The following is a 20,903-nucleotide window of genomic DNA, read 5'->3' on the forward strand; positions in this document are numbered from 1 at the left end:
TCTTTTTCATTCTTTTTTTTTTCCCTGTTGCTTCTCCAATGTTATGACTTCAGTTGCCCTGTCTTTGAGTTCATTGATCCTTTCTTCCATTTGATCTAGTCTGTTGTTGAACCAACCTCCCTATTGAATTTTTTTGCACTTGATTTTAGCCAAAAGGCTGAGAAGCGATGTCTATTGAAATTTTTGTTGTTATTATATTCTACAGCTCTATAATTTGTGTTTTGAAATTTTTTTTTTGTTTTTTTGTTGAAATCTTACTTTATTCATACATTGCTCTCTCTTGAGATCATTAATCATTTTTATGACCATTATTTTGAACTATCAGGTAAACCACTTACCTCCTTTTCAAAAAGATCTGTTTCTGGAGACTTGTTTTTTTGTTTGGAAAGTTTTCCACTGTTTCTTTGTTTTCTTTGATTCTCTTTGTTGGTTTCCCTATGTTAGACAGAACAGCTATCTCTTCCAAATATGACAGAGTGGTCTTGTGTAGGAAATGAATCTTGTTAGTCAGCCCTGCTCAAGTTCCTACTTTATTGTTCATGCTGATTGTCCTAGCTGCTGTTTTGTTTGTTTGTTTTGTTTGTTTGTTTTTAGTAGCCCCCAGTACTTGTGAGTGTGCCAAGACCTGTCAGTGTTCCAGAGAGGAGGATCACAGTGAGAGTCCCTTATGATACATTTTTCTCATTACCCTGATGTGTAGGAGTAGCTCAGTGAGTTTCTGAATCCCATACATTTGCATTCTTGGTTGGAGGGGAGCTCAGCAGCCTCCTATGTCACCCTCTTGGGTACTCCTCCATTTTCTTAAAGTAAAAATTTAATTTCTTAAAAAATTTTTTTTTCTTCCAAGATTTTATTTAGATTCAAGTTAGTTAACATATATTGTAATATTAGTTTCAGGAGTAGAATTTAGTAATTCATCACTTATATAGTAACACCCCGTGCTTATCACAACTGCCCTCCTTAGTGCCCATCACCCATTTAACCCACAGTCCCCCAGCAATATTCAGTTTGTTCTCTATAATTAAGAGTCTCTTATGGTTTGCCTCCCTCTCTATTTTTATCTTACTTTATTGTTCCTTCCCTTCTCCTGTGTTCATCTATTTTGTTTCTTAAATTTCATATCTGAGTGAAATCATATGGTATTTGTCTTTCTCTGACTTATTTTGCTTAGCATAAAACACACTAGTTCCATCCATGTTGTTGCAAATGGCAAGATTTCATTCTTTTTGATGAGTAATATTCCATTTGTGTGTGTGTGTGTGTGTGTGTGAGAGAGAGAGAGAGAGAGAGAGAGATATCTTCTTTATCCATTCATCAATCGATAGACATCTAGGGTCTTTCCATAATTTGGCTATTATTATATATTTGGCTGCTATAAACACTTGGGTGCATGTAGCCCCTTTGAATCAGTGTTTTTGTAGCCTTGGGGTAAATACCTAATAGTCCAGTTGCTGGGTCATAGGGTAGTTCTATTTTTAACTTTTTGGGGAACCACCATGCTGTTTTCCAGAGTGGCTGCACCAGTTTGCATTCCTGCCAACAGTCCAAGAGGGTTCCCCTTTCTCTGCCTCCTACCGACACCTGTTGTTTCTTGAGTTGTCAATTTTAGCCATTGTGACAGATGTGAGTTGGTATTTCATTGTGGTTTTGATTTGTATTTCTCTGATGATGAGTGATATTAAGCATTTTCTCATGTGTCTGTTACCATCTGTATGTCTTCTTTGAGGAAATATCTGCTTCATGTCTTCTGTCCATTTCTTAACTGGATTGTTTATTTTTTGGGTGTTGAGTTTGGTAAGTTCTTTATATATTTTGGATACGAGCCCTTTATCCAATGTGACATTTGTAATTATCTTCTCCCATTCCTTAGGTTGACCTTTAGTTTTGTTGATTGTCTCCTTCACTGTTAAGAAGCTTTTTATCTTGATGAAATCCCAATGTTTATTTTTGCTTTCGTTTACCTTGCCTCTGGTGATGTGTCTGGTAAGAAATTGCTATAGTTGAGGTGAAACAGCTTACTCCCTTTGCTCTCCTCCAGGATTTTGATGGTTTCCTGTCTCACATTTAGGTCTTCCATCCATTTCTAATTTACTTTTTATTTAGTTTTGCAAAAAAGTAGCCCAGTGTTCTCAACACCATTTATTGAAGAGACTGTCTTTTTCCCATTGGATAGTGTTTCCTGCTTTGTCAAAGATTAGTTGATCATATAGCTGTGGGTCCATTTCTGGGTTCTTTATTCTATTCCATTCTATGTGTCTATTTTTGTACCAGTACCAGAATATCTTGATGATTATAGTGTTCTAATATAGCTTGAAGTCCAGAATTGTGATGGCTTCAGCTTTTGTTTTCTTTTTCAACATTGCTTTGGCTATTTGGGGTCTTTTCTGGCTCCATACAAATTTTAGAATTATTTGTTTTAGCTCTGTGAAAAATGTGGTGTTTTTTGGTTTTGTTTTGTTTTTGTTTTTGTTTTTGTTTTGTTTTGGTACAGATTGTTTTGAATGTGTAGATTGATTTGGACAGACTTTTTACAATATTTGTCCTTCTGATCCATGAGCATGGGATGGTTTTCCATTTCTTTGTGTCTTCTTCAATTCCTTTCATAATTGTTTGGTAGTTTTCAGAGTACAGACCTTTTACCTCTTTTGTTAGGCTTATTCCTAGGTATCTTATTGTTTTGGGTGCAATAGCAAACGGGATCAATTCCTTGGTTTCTCTTTCTGCTGCTTCATTATTGGTGTGTAGAAATGCAACAGATTCCTGCACATTGACTTAGTATCCGAGACTTTGCTGACTTCATGGATCAGTAGCAATTTTTTGGTGGAGTCTTCCAAGTTTTCTACATAGGGTATCATGTCATTTTCAAATAGTGAAAGTTTGACCTCTTCCTTGCTGATTTGGATGTCTTTTATTTCTCTTTGTTTTCTGATTGCTGAGACTAGGACTTTCAGTACAGTGTTGAAGAACAGTGTTTGGAGTGGACATCCATGTTCAATTCCTGACAGGGGAAGATTGCTCAGATTTCCCCACTGAGGATGATATTAGCTGGGGGTCTTTCATATATGACTTTTATGATACTGAAGTGTGTTCCTTCTGTCCCTACTTCGAGGGTTTTTATCAAGAAAGGATGCTATATTTTGTCAAATGCTGTTTCTACATCTGTTGAGAGGATCATATGGTTCTTACCCTTTCTTTTATTAATGTGGTATATCTCATTGATTGATTTGCAGATATTGAACCACCCCTGCATCCCAGGAATAAATCCCATTTGATTATGGTGAATAATCCTTTTAATGTACTGTTAGATTCAGTTAGCTAATATCTTGTGAGACTTTTTACATCCATGTTCATCAAGGTTATTTGTCTATAATTCTTCATAGAGGGGTCACTGTTGAGTTTTGGAATCAAGGTAATGCTGTCTCCACAGAATGAATTTGGGATTTTTCCTTCCATTTCTAGAACAGGTATTAATTCTTCTTGAAAAGTATGTTAGGATTCTTACTGGGAGATTTTTGATTACTGATTTATTTCTTTACTGGTTACAGATCTATTCAAATTTTCTATTTCTTCTTGTTTCAGTTTCATGGTTTATATGTTCCTAGGAATTTATCCATTTTTCCATATTGCACAATTTGTTGGTATGTAACTGTTCATAATATTTCTCGTATTTCTGTGTTGTTTGTGATCTCTTTCAATTATGATTTTATTTATTTAGGTCCTTTCTGTTTTCTTTTTGATAAGTCTGCCTAGGGGTTTATCAGTTTTGTTAATTCTTTCAAAGAACCAGCTGCTAGTTTAATTGATTTGTTCTGTTTTTATTTCTATAGCATTTATTTCTGCTACTGTTTTTATTTCTATAGAATTTATTTCTGCTACTACTTCACTTTTGCTGGGTTTAGGCTTTATTTGCTGTTCTTTTTCTAGCTCCTGTAGGTGTAAGGTTAGGTTCTATATTTTTCAGGGATTATTTCTATAGTTTCTTTTCTTGATTCTGGAGGAAGGCCTGTATTGCTATATACATGCCTCTTATGACCACCTTTGCTGCATCCCAGAGGTTTCAGACTATCTTGTTTTCATTTTCATTTGCTTCCATGTATTTTTTTTTAACTTCTTTAATTTCCTGGTTAACCCATTCATTCTTTATTTAGTAAGATGGTCTTTAAACTACATGTATTTGAGGCCTTTCCAAACTTTTTCTTGTGATTGACTTTGAGTTTCATAGCATTATGGTCTGAAAATATGCATGATATGATCACAGTCTTTTTTTTACTGGTTGAGAGCTGACTTGTGACCCAGTATGTGATCTCTTCTGGAGAATGTCCCATTTGCACTCAAAAAGAACGTGTATTCTGCTGCTTTAGAATGAAATACTCTGAATATATCTGTAACGTCCATCTAGTCCAGTGTGTCATTCAAATCCCTTGTTTTCTTGTTGATCTTCTGCTTAGATGGCCTGTACACAGCTGTGAGTGGGATGTTAAAGTCCCCTACTATTATTGTATTATTATCAGTGAGTTTCTTTAAGTTTGTTATTAATTGATTTATATATTTGGCTGCTCCCAAGTTGGAGGCATACGTATTTACAATTGTTAGATCATCTTGCTGGATAGACTTCTTTATTATGATTTAGTGTACTTCATCTTTTATTACAGTCTTTGGTTTAAAATCTAGTTTGTCTGATATAAGTATGGCTATTCCAACTTTCTTTGATGTCCGCGAGCATGACAGATGGTTCTCCACCACCTTACTTTCAATCTAGAAGTGTCTTTGAGTCTAAAATGAGTCCCAGCATATCAGTGGGTCTTGGGTTTTTTTTTTATGCATTCTAATTCCGTTTGTCTTTGATTAGATCATTTAGTCCATTTATATTCAGAGTAATTATCAATAGGTATGAATGTATTGCCATTGTATTACCTGTAAAGTCATTGTTCCTATAGATTGTCTTTGTTGCTTTTGGTCTCTTTCCCACTGAAAGGGTCCCCTTTAATAGTTCTTGCAGAGCTGGTTTAGTGTTCATGAATGCCTTTAATTTTTTCTTGTTTTGGAAACTCTTTTTCTCTCCTTCTATTCCAAATGACAGCCTTGCTGGATAAAATATTCTTTTTTTTTTTTTTAAGTTTTTTAAAAAAATATTTATTTATTTAACAACAGAGATCACAGTTAGGCAGAGAGAGAGAGGAGGAGCAGGCTCCCCACTGAGCAGAGAGCCTGATGTGGGGCTCGATCCCAAAACCCTGGGATCATGACCTGAGTGGAAGGCAGAGACTTTAACCCACTGGGCCACCCAGGTGCCCCTGGATAAAGTATTCTTGGCTGCATATTTTTCCCATTTAGCATGTTGAATATATCAGGCCACTCTCTTACGTCTTGCCAACTTTTGGTGGACAGATCTGCTACTAACCTTATTTGTCTGCCATTGTAGGTTAAGGACCTTTTTTCTCTAGTCATTTTCAGAATTCTCTATCTTTGCATTTTGTAAGTGTCACTATGGTAATATTTTGGTGTTGACATGTTCTTGTTGATTTTGAGAATTCTCTGTGCCTCTTAGACTTGAATGCCTGTTTCCTTCCCCAGGTTAGGGAAGTTCTCAACTACAATTCATTCAAATAGACTCTCCCCCGCCCCCCGCCCACCAACTCCCTGCCTCTCCTTCTTGCTCTTCTTCTTCTGGGACTCCTGTGATACAGATACCGTGTTTAATGGATTTGCTGATTTCCCTAAGCCTGTATTCATGACCTAATAGTTTTCTTTCCCTCTTCTTTTCAACCTCATCATTTTCCATAATCTTACCTTCTATATCACTTATTCGTTCCTCTGCTTCTTCCATCCTCATGATTACGTATGTTCTGTTTTACATCTCAGTTATAGCTTTTTTTATTTCAGCCTGATTAGTTCTTATGTCTTTTATCTCTACAGCTGTTTTGAGCAAGGCCCTGTTTATGATTTCTTGTTAGTCCTTTTGTGGAGAATTCCTCCATCTTGTCATGTCTAGGTTTATGTCTTTTATGTGTTATGAAAGCTTGTTGTGTTTCCTGCTCCTCAGAGTAATGGAGCTCATTACTCATTACATAAATTACTAATTTATGTAATGAGTAATGAGCTCCATTACTCATTACATAGATTACTCCTCAGAGTAATTTTTGCTTTATTAAAAAGGGGTTATATGCTGTCCAGGTCTTGGCACTTTAGGAAGTGTTTCTGGTGTATGCTGTGTGTACTCTGCTATGTTATGTTTTATGTTATGTTTTGGCTGTTATTTCCCACAGGTTAGTCATTTGCTGAGTTCCTCCTTGCAGTGGGGATGTTTGGGCCTTTAAATAGGTGTGCTTCAATTTGTTTGTTATGATAAACCTGATTTTGGGGGAAAAAAAAAAAGTGCCTGTGCCTGGGTTACTGCGTTGGTTAAACAACTTGATTTCACCTCAGGTTGTGATTTTAGGATTGTGAGATTGATCCCCATGAGGGGGTTCCACACTGGGCATGGAGCCTGCTTGAGATTCTCTCTCACCTTCTCCCTCTGCTGTTCCTCTACCCCTCTTAAAAAAAAGGAAGAAAGAAAAAAAAAAGAAAAAGAAAAAGAAAAAAAATCCTGGTCCCAAAAAAAGAGAAAAAGAAAAGAATAAAGAAAATAAGCTGACAAAGACTTATAAGTCTGCTTCCAAAGAAAAAGCAAAAAGCAAAAAGAAACCCAATGCATTAAAAAGGAAGAAACAAAGATAAAACTGTAAGCTTGAGTCCAAAGAAAAAAGAAGGGGGGGAAAGAAGAAAAGAAAGAAAGAAAAGAAAAAAAGGAAAGCCTGGTCTTCTTTTCTCTAGAACTGAAGCTGATGCTTTGGAACACTGTGATCAGTATACTTGGTACATGCAGGGGGCTTGTGTTGGTCCTCTGGGGGAGAGGCCTACTTTGCTGCCTCACAGTTAGACCTGCTCTAGTAAAAATGCCCCTGCAGAGCTCAGGGAGGCAGAGTTTTGTGTAAGTGGCTCCACCCTTCACTGGGGGTGCCATGTTGCTCACTGAAGTTGGACTTTGCTTGTTGGTGAGGGGTGGGTGGAAGATGGTGTAACCCTGCTTTTAGTCCTGGGGAGGGGAACTCATAGCCCCTGCTGCTCAGGAAGCCCTCACAGAAAAGCAAGCAATCTCCCCCTCCTTTTCCCCAGACCTCCTTCAGATGCCTACCTTCATTCTGTCCATGCCTGGGCCTTCAGCATGCCCCACACCACAGTTCTCCTGTGTTTTATCTCTGGTGCACAGCTGGGATCCAAAACTCCAAATCTTAAAGAACCCAGCAAGGTGTGGACCTGCTCCCCTTCCCTAAGAGAAGAACCTCTCAGTGCTGTGCCTGGAGCCACTGTCATAGAAAAGCAGTCCCATGGGCATCCTGGTGCCTGGAGTCTATGCTAAAGTCCTGGAGAAAGCTGCAACCAGGTTATCGGCTCTCTGTATCCTCTTCTTGTCCTCTGCTGAAGAATGGCCACTCAGTGGTGGCCACTGGGTCCCTTGTCCTTGGAGAAACAATATACCCTCTTCGAACTGTACCCAAGGAGAGGGAATGTTCTCTCCCAGTGCCACCCAGGGCACCCCCACACTGCACTCCCAGGCCACTTCTCCCTCTCCCCAGAGTACTACTGTCTGCCTGGCTTGACTCTGGCAAATGGCATAGACTTCTAAAACCTCAGAATTTGAGCTCCAGTGTTAGCAAAAAACTTGCCATAATCAGTTCCTCCTAATTACCCAGTCAGGGGTCCTGGGGAGTTTTTCCTTGGACAAACCTGTTGTGCTGTTGTGTCTCCCCTTCTTTCTCTGTCCTCTTTCCACAAAAAGGTCTCTCAGCCCCTACCTGGCCATGTGGCTTTTCTCTCCCCCAATTCATATCTCTGAACCTTGCAGCTTCCACATTCTCTCCTTCTAATTGTGCAGACTGTTTGGTTCATCCTCAAATTTATTTCCTAGTTGCTCAAAATATTTTGATGCCAGTCTAGCTGTGTTTGAAGGACAAGGCAAGATCAGGGTCCCCCTGCCAAACTACTCCACCATCTTAATTCCACCTTAAAATTTAGTGTCTAAGTACTGCTTTCATTCATTAAATCATTCATCCAATATTTAATGAATGCTTACTAGACCCTATTTGAGGTGCTTGGGACACATCTAAACTAAACCAAGTTTTTCTTTTTGCAGTTTTCATGATCAGAGAAAAACAACTAATAAATATGTAATTATATGCTAAATAGTTTCAATATGATATTTTTAGTATTCAGTCCTGTGTATTTTCTAAATTCCTTTGTGATTTCTTCTTTGGCCTAGGGTCTAGGCAATTATGGTCACAGAATGTAGCTTAATAATCCTTATTCTTTGATAACTTGAGGAAGCCTGCTTTCTGAGTAAAATTGTGGGCAGTTAAAAAATTGTTTTATGCATAAAACAGCTGAAAAGAATATATATTTTTTAGCTGTTATTTTATGTGGCCTTTAGATAAAAACTGTTAATTGTATTATTTTAAGTTATTTTTGTCTGCTTGACTATACATTATGGATTTGTTTTAAAATATTCCATGATTTTTCTGCTTTTTAATTTTTTCCCCTGTACTTGTAGTGGCTTTTGATTTCTATATTATGAAAGTACATTATCAGATGCTTTCAAGTTCATAAATTTAGTTTTTCTATTGAATCTTTTTTTTCCATTGAATTATTTTTTTTAATGATTAGGTTGGACTACCTTTATATCTAGTAATTCTTCTTTGCTGAGATTTCTATAATTTTGTGAAAATAAATATTCTAGCCTTTTTTTCACCTGTTTTGGCTAGTTTACCTTTTTATTTTCTCTGCATCACTTGGTTTTAGTTGTGTTTCATAAATAGTATACATTTATTTATTTTTCTCATGATCTTATCATTTCTCTTCTGGTGAATTTAGTCTACTCAAATTACTGGTTTTTCACACCTAACGTGTCCATGATTTTAAGATACATCATTTTTTTATATGTTGAGTCTCCATTAGATGCTTAAAATTTCATAATTTTCTTCTTGAATCATTCTTTTTGTGTTTATGTAAGATCTGCTTTATATCTAATACCCATTAGTGCCCCTTAAGCTATGACACATACTTTTAAAATAGCCTTACATATGCAACTCATAGAGCACTCAGTGTTGCAGTCCTATCTTAAAGAACATTTTTTTTTTTTCACTACTATCAAGTTTATGTCCCATTTTTCTGTTTTGGGCTGGTTAACTAATTTTTCTTCATGCAAAAATCGCTATAAATGACCATTAAATGTAACAATACTACCAGGAATGTACATGACTCAATTGGAGTAAAGACCAATAGACATCTAGGTCTAGATGTGTGACTTGTGTGGGCAGCAGAACTGCTATGTGGTCAGCAGCAATCATATGATGTCCTCAGTTAGTAGGTGCATTCAAATGTCAGAGGTAATGATATATTAAAAACTGGTGTAAAATTGTTATAAAATTGATAATTTATTTCATTTTATATTTACCTTTTTTTTTTTAGAGAACCTATTCTTTCCTGATCTTCTATTAGATTTTTTAGGTTTTCTTTATTCTTTTTTCTTTACTGATTTTGAAGTTCTGAATTTTATGTCTATTATTTTATTTTATTTTATTTTTATTTATTTATTTATTTTTAAAGATTTTATTTATTTATTCGACAGGTAGAGATCACAAGTAGGCAGAGAGGCAGGCAGAGAGAGAGAGAGGAGGAAGCAGGCTCCCCGCTGAGCAGAGAGCCCGATGCGGGGCTCGATTCCAGGACCCTGGGATCACGACCAGAGCCGAAGGCAGAGGCTTTAACCCACTGAGCCACCCAGGCGCCCCTTATGTCTATTATTTTAATGGTTACCTGTAAACTCAATACACTCTCTTGATTTAATAAACTAAGAAGCTAATCAGTGTCTTCACTTTTCTCCTGGATAAATACATGGCATTACAACACAATACCTTTAGACACCATTTTCCTATTTTGTACATTATTTTTGTCCATTGTTTTTAGTGTACCTTATTCTAGGTTGATGGTTATTTTCTCTCAGCATATGAATATGATGTAATTCAATGTCTTCTTACTGCCTTGTTTCTATTGAGAAGTCTGTTGTCACTTCATGTGTCTTTTGTATGTAAACTAATCTCTTCTACTGAGTTGTTTGTTAGAACTTTGTCTTTAATGTTCTGCAGTTTGACTATGGTGGGCTGGAGGACAGATTTATTATTTATCTTGCTGGGGACTTACGATTCTTAAATCAGAGGATTCATGACTTTTATCAGTATTTGAAAGTTATCAGATAATATTTATTCAAAAGTGCCTGTCCTGTATTCTCTCTGTCCTCTAGTTCCGGAGGTTTTTTTTAGAAAATTGTGTTTCTGTCACGTATTACATTGATGTTTCATAATCCCTTCTTCATATTTTATGTCTCTATATTTCTGTGTGGTGAATTCAAGATTATTTCCTCAGATCTAATCTGTTTCATTGTTCTCTTAGGTTTTAAATATTCACTATTACATATGTATTGCATATATTAATATTTAGAAAAGTGCATACAACATACACATATAGTTTATTAAGAAAATATATCTAATAGCAAGATACAATCCCTATCTGGGTCAAACATATAATATATCATCATAATCAGCGCTCTAGAAGCTCTGACATCTCTTTTCCACCTAAGGTAGGAACACTGTCTAGACTCTTTATGATTTTTGTTTTACTGTTTTTCATTATAGTTGTGTGTGTGTGTGTGTGTGTGTGTGTATCCATAAGCAAATATAATTTGTTCGTCGTTTTTAATTTAAATAAATAGAATCTAAATATACATTCTGTTTTGTGTTTTTTCACTCAACATTGTATCTAAGAAATATCTGTATTACTACTGCATCTGTATTTCATTCATTTTTTTTCCTACAATGTATTTCATACTATGACTATAATACAGTTTTTTACACATTCTACTCAAGATAAATGTGTATGTAATTTCCAGCATTGGACTATTCCAAAGTCATACTTACTTCCATATTTCTTCTTGGAGTTCTTTTTTTTTTTCTTTTTAAAATATTATATTTATTTTTTTATTGGACGGAGAGAGAGAGAGAGCACAGTTGGGGGAACAGTAGGCAGAGAAAGAAGCAGGCTTCCCATTGAGCAATGAGCCTGATGTGGGACTTAATCCCAGGACGCTGGGATCATGACCTCAGCCAAAGACAGACACTTAACCAGCTAAGCCATCTAGGTGTCTTGAAGTTCTGATGTATTTCATGTTTTTGGTCACTGTCTCTTAGATCTCAGATGTTTTTCGAATTACAACCAGTTCATTTTTTCATAGAATGTTTTGCATTGTTTCTTATGCTACTGCTACTTTGTGTCTGTTACCATTTCAAGCAGATATTTGAGCTATATGGGAGGTCTGAATTTCTTGGAATGTATGCCTTTTGTTTGCTTTCTTTCCTGTTTTGTGGTGTTGGACCATTGACTCATCTTTATCCATGCTGTATCTCTGGTAATCATGTGGGTCCAGTGCGTCTCTTGAAGATTTGTTTCTTTTGCTTCTGCAAGGCTTCTGGGTTATCATTTGGTTTCAAATCCTTGTACCATACTGTTTTGTAAATTTGAGCCTCAAATTCCTGAAGGCAGCTTCGGAGTAACAAATTATCAGGAAAGACTCTACTTTTCCTCATACTCAGGGTCTATAATTATAGCTTCAGAAGGTAGGGTTTTTCATAATTGTTTTTCTTTCTGTGTTTGACAGTGGTGAAGTCTTGTCTATCTGTCTTTTTTTCCTTCTCCTTTCCTTCCTTCCTTCCCCTTTTTCCTTTTCTCCTTCTCCCCACATCTCCCCATTTCTTTCTATCTCTTTTTTAAATGTTTCATACTACTGAAGATGTAGGCCTTGGAAAATCTGACTTTATGTGACCAACTTAACTTCAAATCTCTGCCTATTGAAGCCCCAAGGACTTGTCTTTTCCCCAAGAGGGCTTTAACAATAATATCCTTGGCTACCCTGAGTGGGCAGCCTCTTTGGGACCTGGAGCATGGCTTAGAACATTAGTGCTCAGGTACATTTATTTCTCTCTGGTTTTTATTTTTTTATTTATTTTATTTTTTAAAGATTTTTAAAATTATTTATTTATGTGAGAGAGTGAGCACAAGCAGGGGGAAGTGGGAGAGGGAGAAGCAGGCTCCCCACTGAGCAAAGAACTGAAGTGGGACTCAATCCCAGGATTCTAAGATCATGACACGAGCTGAGGGCAGATGCTTAACCAACTGAGCCACAGGCGACCCTCCCTCTGGTTTTCAGATTTCTCTTTGTTTTGGGTTTCCTATTTATTTATCTAACTAGATCAACTCTTCATTTATAAGAAGGTTTGACTTATTATTTTTGGCATCTTCTTTATTTTATAGAAGAAGGTTTTCATTTATCTAGCGGGCTACTTTATCGACATTCTTTATCAGATGCCATCATGTTTTAGTTTTTCTAGTTGCCGTCTGTGTTGTCTTTGGTTGCCAGTGTCAGAAACTCAAATGTATTTAAGCAAACGAGGGATTTATTAACTAACTCATAAAAGAATTATAGGGCTTTTTTGGCTTCAGGTATGAATAGTCTAGAGCTTAAGCACGGTTAACAGGGCCCTTTCTTCCTGCCTTAACCTTACATTTTTCAGTGTTGGATTTGATTCTCAGACTTTGTTTTCCATTTAGCTGAGGAAAATGATTTCTAGGATTTGGTATCCTTACAGCTTATGCCCTCCTTGAGTTACATAGGATATATATAGGAAATAACCTTTTGCCTAGTTGGGGCGTGTTGCTCTTTCTGAACTGGTTACTGTGGCCAGTGGGCTTGTATATTCCAATTAGCTAGGTTTGGTCATCTACCCAACTCTGAGATGTAAGGGCAGATATACTGTGTTAAGCAGCCCTACAAGGTTGACATGGGTAGAGGGAGGTTTGATTCCTCAAAGGAAAAACCAGACAGAGTTCCCAATGAATAGAAAAAAGTGCTAGGAGGACAGATATCTTAAATGTGCAGTATGTGTTTTTTAGCAGCTCATCAGACCTCAGGTTAGAAATTTAAATGAAGATGTGAGACTGCTATAATTTCAAAACTATCCCTATCTGTGATTGATCATTCTTTTCAACCCTGAATGGATTAATCAGCAGTAATCTACCAAGCAAGATCCCTTTCCCTCTTTTATCAAGTCCTAACAATTTCACTTTCTGAAATCTCTGCATCTCTGGAATCTGCTCATTTTTTTTTTTTTTAAAGATTATTTATTTATTTATTTGACAGAGAGAAATCACAAGTAGATGGAGAGGCAGGCAGAGAGAGAGGGAAGCAGGCTCCCCGCTGAGCAGAGAGCCCGATGCAGGACTCGATCCCAGGACCCCAGGATCATGACCCGAGCCGAAGGCAGAGGCCCAACCCACTGAGCCACCCAGGCGCCCCTCTACCACTGATAGTGTGGTCCAAGCTATACTCCTCTTTCTTCGGATCTATCGAAATTAAGTCCTTACTGATAGGTCAGTATCTACTCCGGTTCCCCTTCAGTGTGTTCTCCACATTGTGGTAATGGGATCTGTTTAGAATGCAAATCTAATAATGTGTTTCTTGTCCTCCAATGACACCTCAAGTCTTTAAAACCTTTCATTTGGCAGAAATTATTAACTAGATTTACATCTGGCCCATCATCACTTCTCCAACTATTCTTGCTCAATGATTCCCTTTTATATAAATTAAATTATATATTCTCTTATTACTGTCTACCTCTCCCTTTTACATTTATTATAATTACAGTTTTGCACTTGTGTGTGAGTATTTGATGAATGTCTGATTTCTCCATTAGACTATAAAAGCAGATACCATGTCTGTTTTCCATTATCTTTTAATTTCACTAGCTAGAACGTGGCTTGGCTACAGTAGAAAATAAATATTTATTTCATTAATTAACTGACTGATTACCATAAAGAGATCTCCACTGTAACTGAGACAATTTATTTGTTCAACATCCATCTCCAAGAGCTTTCTAGTCAACTGATTTTGGATTTAGGCCCTCCAATATAATCTGACTTAGAAGTTTATGGAGAGTATTACATAGTTATCAGAACAAGTGTTGGGGGGGCACCTGGGTGGCTCAGTGGGTTAAAGCCTCTGCCTTCAGCTCAGGTTGATCCTAGAGTCCTGGGATCGAGCCCTGCATCGGGCTTTCTGCTCTGTGGGGAGCCTGCTTCCCCCTCTCTCTCTGCCTGTCTCTCTGCAAACTTGTGATCTCTGTCTGTCAAATAAATAAATAAAATCTTTTAAAAAAAAAAAAAAACAAGTGTGGGATGTTTTGAGTATCTGTCAACACATAGTTAGGTTCGTGCAAAATAATGCGAAAGGCTAGAAAGTAGTAGGGCTATAAGGATTGAAATCAACAAGGGGTAGCCCATTGCACTGGTTAGATATCTCCTTTCCCATTAGCACCCAAATAAGTTCCTTATCTAGTTGAAAACCCCAATTTTTCTTTTGTGCTTTTCTGCTTATATCTGTTGGACTTGATGATTTCTTTCCTGCTGGGGCCACTTGCTTTTAGGCAAGAAGCAGGAAGTTTCTACCAACTTATACCTCAGGAAACCAAGAGCCTTGCCCAGAGTCAGTACTGAAGTAAGTGGACTGGGATTGGGGCAGGGCGGTTTCTCTCCAGGCTTGGGTACCATCCCGGTAAAAATAGTTTGCCATAGGTAAAAAGAAAGGCTTTTCTTACCCCTTCTTCTTTAACAGGACTGGACCCCTTCTTCTATGTACACTCTCTTTAGTTTTTTCTTGCCTAAGATATAGATCATCCATTCCTTCTGCAGTTCCCTTGGGACTACTGCATGGGTGACAGTGGAATGACTTTACATGCATCAAGGTGAAAAAGTAAAAATTACTTGATATAAATAAGTTTAGTTTCTTGGAAAGAGCTCTGGGTTCATAGTTTACATCTAATATCAGCTGAGACTTAGGTAATAATTTCTTCAAATGGTTGATAGCAGGCAGACATAAAAATGTTTGGCATGAGTTGGCACAACCGTAAAGTGGGATTGGTATATTTTGGTAAATTTGTGATTTTTTAATATCTATCATGTGAAAAAGAGAAAAGCTGATGGAGTTAGGAGAAAGGGGGAAATGTTAGGGATAATCGTAACCAGATAACCATAACCATAACCATAACCAGAGGACAGGTCTGGTAAGCTAACTGAAAATAAACTTGAAGAATTGATCTTATTCTCCATCTATTAGGTGCTGATATTTAATCATATTGAGGACTAGTTCCACATTCCTTTCACTCTCCTTTAAACATCCTACTAACCCTTGACACAGTGCCTTGCAAATTCTGGCCTCATGATAAATAACTGTTGGTTAGTTGAAGGAATGAATGGAAGGAGAATGAAGGGATGAATGACAAGACTGTCGACTTTCACAGTACAAATAAATACATGCATCAACTTACCAAGATTTGAAAACTGTGACTTCTTAATAATTTAGATAATATAGATGAAAGGATTGATTTGATCTAAAAATTTGAACAGTGGAATTATCAGAAGTTTGATTACTATATCTAAAATACAAGGGGCACCTGGCTGGCACAGCTTGGTAAATCATGTGACTCTTGATCTCTGGGTTGTGAGTTCGAGCCCCATGTTAGCCGTGAAGCCTATTTAAAGAAAAAATAAAGAAATTTTTAGAAATGCAAATAGCATATAATAAAATGAAGTTAGATAACTTGAAATGATGCTTTTTAGGAGATAATGTATTCCTTAATGTAGGAATGATTGATTGCCATGTTCAGAAAATGATTTTTTAAAGATTTATTCTCATTCTCATTTGATTTTTTTTTTTTTAGAATTTTGCCACATAGAAATTGTTTTGAACTTTCCAGTTAAGATGAATCAGTTTTCATTTCTGAATTATAGATTTTAGTTTAATAAAATGGAATTTAATAAAATTTAAATTGATTAATAAAATTTTATTATTTATTATATATGGGGGTTAATGCTACGTATCTAGAAAATATTTCTCCCTACATTTGGATTTGTATGTTTAATATATGTCAGTTTTCATGTTTAAATATTTGAATATGATGTATGGCAAAGTGTGGGCTATGGTATCAGACTGAATTTCAGTCCCCAGTTTGTACTTCTTAGTGAACAAATTACTCAATTTCTTGAACTTTAGTAGTATCTTGTGTAACATGAAAATGATACCTACCAGAAGAGGTTCTTGGAAGGATGTAATAAATGAAGATATGTAAAGTGCTTAGCACAGTGTCTGGGATATAGTAGATATTCAGTAACTGGGAACAACTACTTCTCTACTCCACCCTGTGTCTTTTTTCTGCAGCTTTCCCCACAAATAAACCAGATAAAGATGCAAGACATGTAATAAAAGTGGTAAGTATTACTCTTAAATTTATATTATATATATATTTCACTTTTTTGTTTTCTGCTTTATTCCTGGTATCTTTGATTTAGCTTTTATGATCTTATCAACAAATGTAGTATTACGGTATATTTTCACATTATTAAAATGTAAAGACTGGAGAACTTTGTTTTTCTGTGTTGGCATTTATCATTTTTGTATCCTATCTAGCTATCTCTCCTTTTCTTTCTCCCTTTCTTTCCTCTTTATTCTAAATGGTAAGGTCCTTAAAGGCAAGGATGAGGTTTTACTTTTGTTTGTATCCCCTAGTACAATGGATGAAATATAGTAGATGCTTAGTAAAGGTGTCTTGTGTGAATAAACCCCAGGCTAGTTTGTAGTATATCTACCCTGATGTCCATGTTGGTAGACACTGACTATCTGTGTATATGTGTGTATACAATTTTCATTGCTTTTAATAAGTTTTTTCCATAAAAAGATTACTTTCATGGCTAAGATTGTGTAGATAGCATTACAGTTTATTAAATTTAAACATGAGATTCTCCAAGTTTATTTAGTGCTTTTCTGAGATTTTTTAGTGGAAATTTGATGCCTGTGTTTCTAATAAATAATTCAAGCACTATTTATATACTATAAATATATACTGATATTTTCATAGTTGAAATACCAAATCTATCCTTAAGATTGTTTTTACCTAATAAAATTATTCTTTTCTTTTATAGGAATATCAAGAAAATGGCCCATTATTTTCAGAACTTAAATTTTACCAAAGAGCTGCAAAAAGAGACCATAGTAAGTAAATTTAGCAAAGCAAGCTACTTCCATATGCATATATATATCATATATATATGCGCTAAAGTGAATGTTAATATTTTTTCTTTTTTTTCTGGACTTCTGGAAAATTATTTTCAATTAGAAATTTTATTATAATTTATATAATTAACTGTTACATAAAAGTAGGATAGATGCTTTGTAAATGTTGGTATTATATACACAGTGAGTTACATATTTGATATCAATATTATTATTTTTTTAAAATTTTATTTATTTATTTGACTGACAGACATCACAAGTAGGCAGAGAGGCAGGCAGAGAGAGAGGAAGGGAAGCAGGCTCCCCATTGAGCAGAGAGCCTGATGCGGGGCTTGATCCTAGGACCCTGGGATCATGACCTGAGCGGAAGGCAGAGGCTTTAACCCACTGAGCCACCCAGGTGCCCCAGAAATCAGTATTATTTCCACTACTTTATCTGCAGTGTCAAGTTGTTGGTCTAAGCTACCGAGAGTTCTCTAAGTATAAAGATAGTAGAATGAAATAATTTGTAGGAAACCATTTGGAGTCAAAGATTGTAAAGAAAAGATATTAAAATGGGTGGTAAATATATAAACAAAAGGGATGTCCATAGAATGGATTAGTGTAAGATATATGGAAATGTTTAAACATTAAAATGAGTTAAAACACATAAAAGTGTTAGAAACTTGATTGTTGGGAAAGTAACTGGAGCTGGAAATCACATGTAAAAACCACCAGTTAGAGGAATTGAATGTAAAATGAATGTGAGCAAGCTGAAGAACAGCAGTAGCATTTTATAAATAGAGCTCTCAGGCAGTTAATATAAATAAAAATGATAATAGTCAAGGTCTTCTGCATTGTTTTGGAAGAAGAATGATAAGACTAGCCTCAGTAATTAACTTTGTTTTCCTTAATAAAACCTTCTAAATGTTATGACAGTAGTCTTTACTAACTGTTTAACTATGTCAGGGTGACAAATAGAATCCATTAAACTTGATTGTTTATTGTAGAGCTGTCATACTTATTAAACATATATGGTAGAAAAGTGGGAAATAAGCTACCTGACGGTGTCAGTGGATTTGATTTTTTTTTAAACTAAATTTAATTAAAGCAGTTTCTGTATAATAATTTCATAGTGAGATGATTTTTTTCTGCCCAATTTCTATTTTTTCAACTACCATAGATTTAAATTTTTAAGTAATGGAAAAGAAAAAGCTATCTCTTTACTGATTCTTTGGTACTTAACATATGTTCTATTTCATTTTATTTTAATTTTTTGAACATATGTTATATTTTAAAATTTAACATATAAGGGAAGGAATTTTTTTCATAAATAGAAACACTTGTGTATATGATGCTAATGCATTTTATGACCATGACTACTTTTGTTTTGGTTATAGTTGCTTTAATTAAAAATTTCTGTATATGTTTTTAGGTTAATTATAGTGATAAATAGAATTTGAAGCCACTAGATAGATGTATTTGATTCCTTAAAATATTTACTAGAAAGGTCTGATTTCTGTTTAGGTTAGCTAACTAAGTTTTAGGATCTATGAAAAAGAAATAACATTTCTAAAAATATATATCTTTTTTCCTATTAAATTTGCCTTTATAGTCGAAAACTGGATAGAACTCAAACAACTTGATTATTTAGGAATTCCTCTGTTTTATGGATCTGGTATTACTGAATTCAAGGGAAGAAGGTAAACTGGAATTATTTTTATCGAGTTTCATTCAATGACTATGTCTTATGTGCCCTAATACCTTTGCTATGTAACAGATTACCCAAATCATTGTAGCTTATAACACTACTAACATCTTAGTTTCCATGGGTAGCCAACATGGAAGTTACCCATGAAGTTATGGTTTCCCCAGATGGTTCCAGCTCAGGACTTCTGAGGATGCAGTCAGCTGTCCTTTGGGTTGCAATTATCTCAGGACCTGATTGGGGACGGATCTGTTTTCAAGGTCACTCATGTGGCTGTTGGCAGGTCTAAGGAGATCTGCTTCTAAATACACTCATGTGATTGTTTGCGGGCCTCGCTTCCCCAGGCCTCTCAACAGGTCTCTCAGCAGGCTGCCTCAGTGTCATAAAGACATGGTAGCTGGCTTCTCCTAGAGCAAATAATTGAAAGAGAGTGGGAGACAAACACACACACACACACAGGAGCATGCATCCAAGAATAAAGCCACAGTCTTTTTTAAATTGAATCTTCAGAATTTAAATAAAAATTTGGAAAAAAAAGTTAACATTCAGTGCAATATTGGTTTCAGGAGTAGAGTTCACTGATTCATGACTTACATAGAACACCCAGTGCTCATCAAAGGCACCCTTCTTAATCCCCATCACCTGTTTAGCCCATCCCCTGCCCACCTCCCTCCATCAATCCTCATTTGTCCTCGTCATTAAGAGTCTCTTATGGTTTGCTCCCCTCTCCCCAGCCGCTTCCCCTGTGTTCATCTGTTTTGTTTCTTAAACTCCACATGAGTGAAATCAGGTGGTATTTGTCTTTCTCTGACTTATTTTGAATCTTGCAGTGGTGTCACATATTTCCACTATAGTCTCTTTGCTAGAGGCAAGTCACTAAGTCTACTCCACACACGAGAGGAGATTTAATTAAGCTTTGTCTCTTGAGAACAGGCACAACAAAGAATTTGTAGAATATGTATTTTTTTAATTGCCACATATGGCTAGTCCTCATATATATAAATAATTGACTAGTGATTTTTAAAAAAGAAAAAAAATCAGTTTGTTAGGTTCCCCCTTTTAATAGCCTTTTAAGAGAGGTGATATCTTTTTCCCTAGGTGAGGAGATAGGCTCAATGGTCAGTGCTTTGTTCAAATGGTCTTTAAATGCTGTCAATAAAAATAAAATGAACGATCAATAATCTTGGAACAAAGTAAAGGGCTGTTAATAGAAGACTGAGTGGCTGAGTGGATCGAGGTATGTCCATATCATGTAATATTACGCAGCCCATTAAAGAAACCAGTTAGAGCTATACCAGTTGGTTTGGGAGGATTTCAGCGAAATACTAATGAAAAAAGTATGATGCAGTAAGGTGTATGTAGTATCACATTTTTGTAAAACAAGGACAAAAATTCCTTTATGTCTGTCTTCATGTTTTTATCCATAGGTAAATGCAGACTGATGTGGGCATGTAAGTGAAAGGAAGGAAAGGGACAGAGGTGCCAAACAGAAAAGAAGTACATTTTTTAAAAAAAGGTTTATTTATTTATGAGAGAGAGAGAGAGTGTGTGTGTGTGTGAGTGTGGGAAGGAGAGGCAAAGAGAGAGGGAGAGAATCTCAAGCAGACTCCATGCCAAGTGCAGAGCCTCAGTCTCATGATCCTGAGATCACAACCTGAGCCAAACCAAGAGTTAGACTAGACATTCAACCAACTGAGCCACCCAGGTGCCCTGAAAAGAAGTACATTTTAAAAAGTCATGTTTATAAGCATGTAGAGAAAGTAAAATATGATTTATAAGGTCAAGAAACAAATGTAAATAATATTCTGTGTATGGGCAGATAATTTGTTCAAGGTCATAGTGAGAGGATGATGAAATCAAAATGAATCAAACTGAGGACTCTTTAATTTAGAAAGAACATTCTCTTTACGCGCTCTACGAGTGAGCGTGTTTCAACATAGCGTTTTCTTCTACTAGAAACTAACTGCAGAGTAGATACTGACTTGTATCTTTCTTAAAAGAACA

General features: G+C 36.0%; 1 protein-coding gene across 5 annotated transcripts in view; it reads left to right on the forward strand.

Moving 5' to 3' along the window:
* The window catches only part of VRK2 (VRK serine/threonine kinase 2), a 119,045-nt gene that overhangs the window by 29,264 nt on the left and 68,878 nt on the right, over window positions 1–20,903 (forward strand). For 4 of the 5 annotated variants that reach the window (XM_032352193.1, XM_032352190.1, XM_032352188.1 and 1 more), the window contains exons 3-5: window positions 16,361–16,410; window positions 17,122–17,191; window positions 18,807–18,894. In XM_032352193.1, coding sequence (XP_032208084.1) covers window positions 16,361–16,410; window positions 17,122–17,191; window positions 18,807–18,894 — 208 coding nt within the window. Of the gene's footprint in view, window positions 1–16,360; window positions 16,411–17,121; window positions 17,192–18,806; window positions 18,895–20,002; window positions 20,137–20,903 lie in introns of those variants that run through there. The other variant, XM_032352191.1, reaches the window with a different exon arrangement.

This window comes from Mustela erminea, chromosome 7 (genome assembly GCF_009829155.1).
Source record: "Mustela erminea isolate mMusErm1 chromosome 7, mMusErm1.Pri, whole genome shotgun sequence".
Taxonomy (NCBI): Eukaryota; Metazoa; Chordata; class Mammalia; order Carnivora; family Mustelidae; genus Mustela; species Mustela erminea.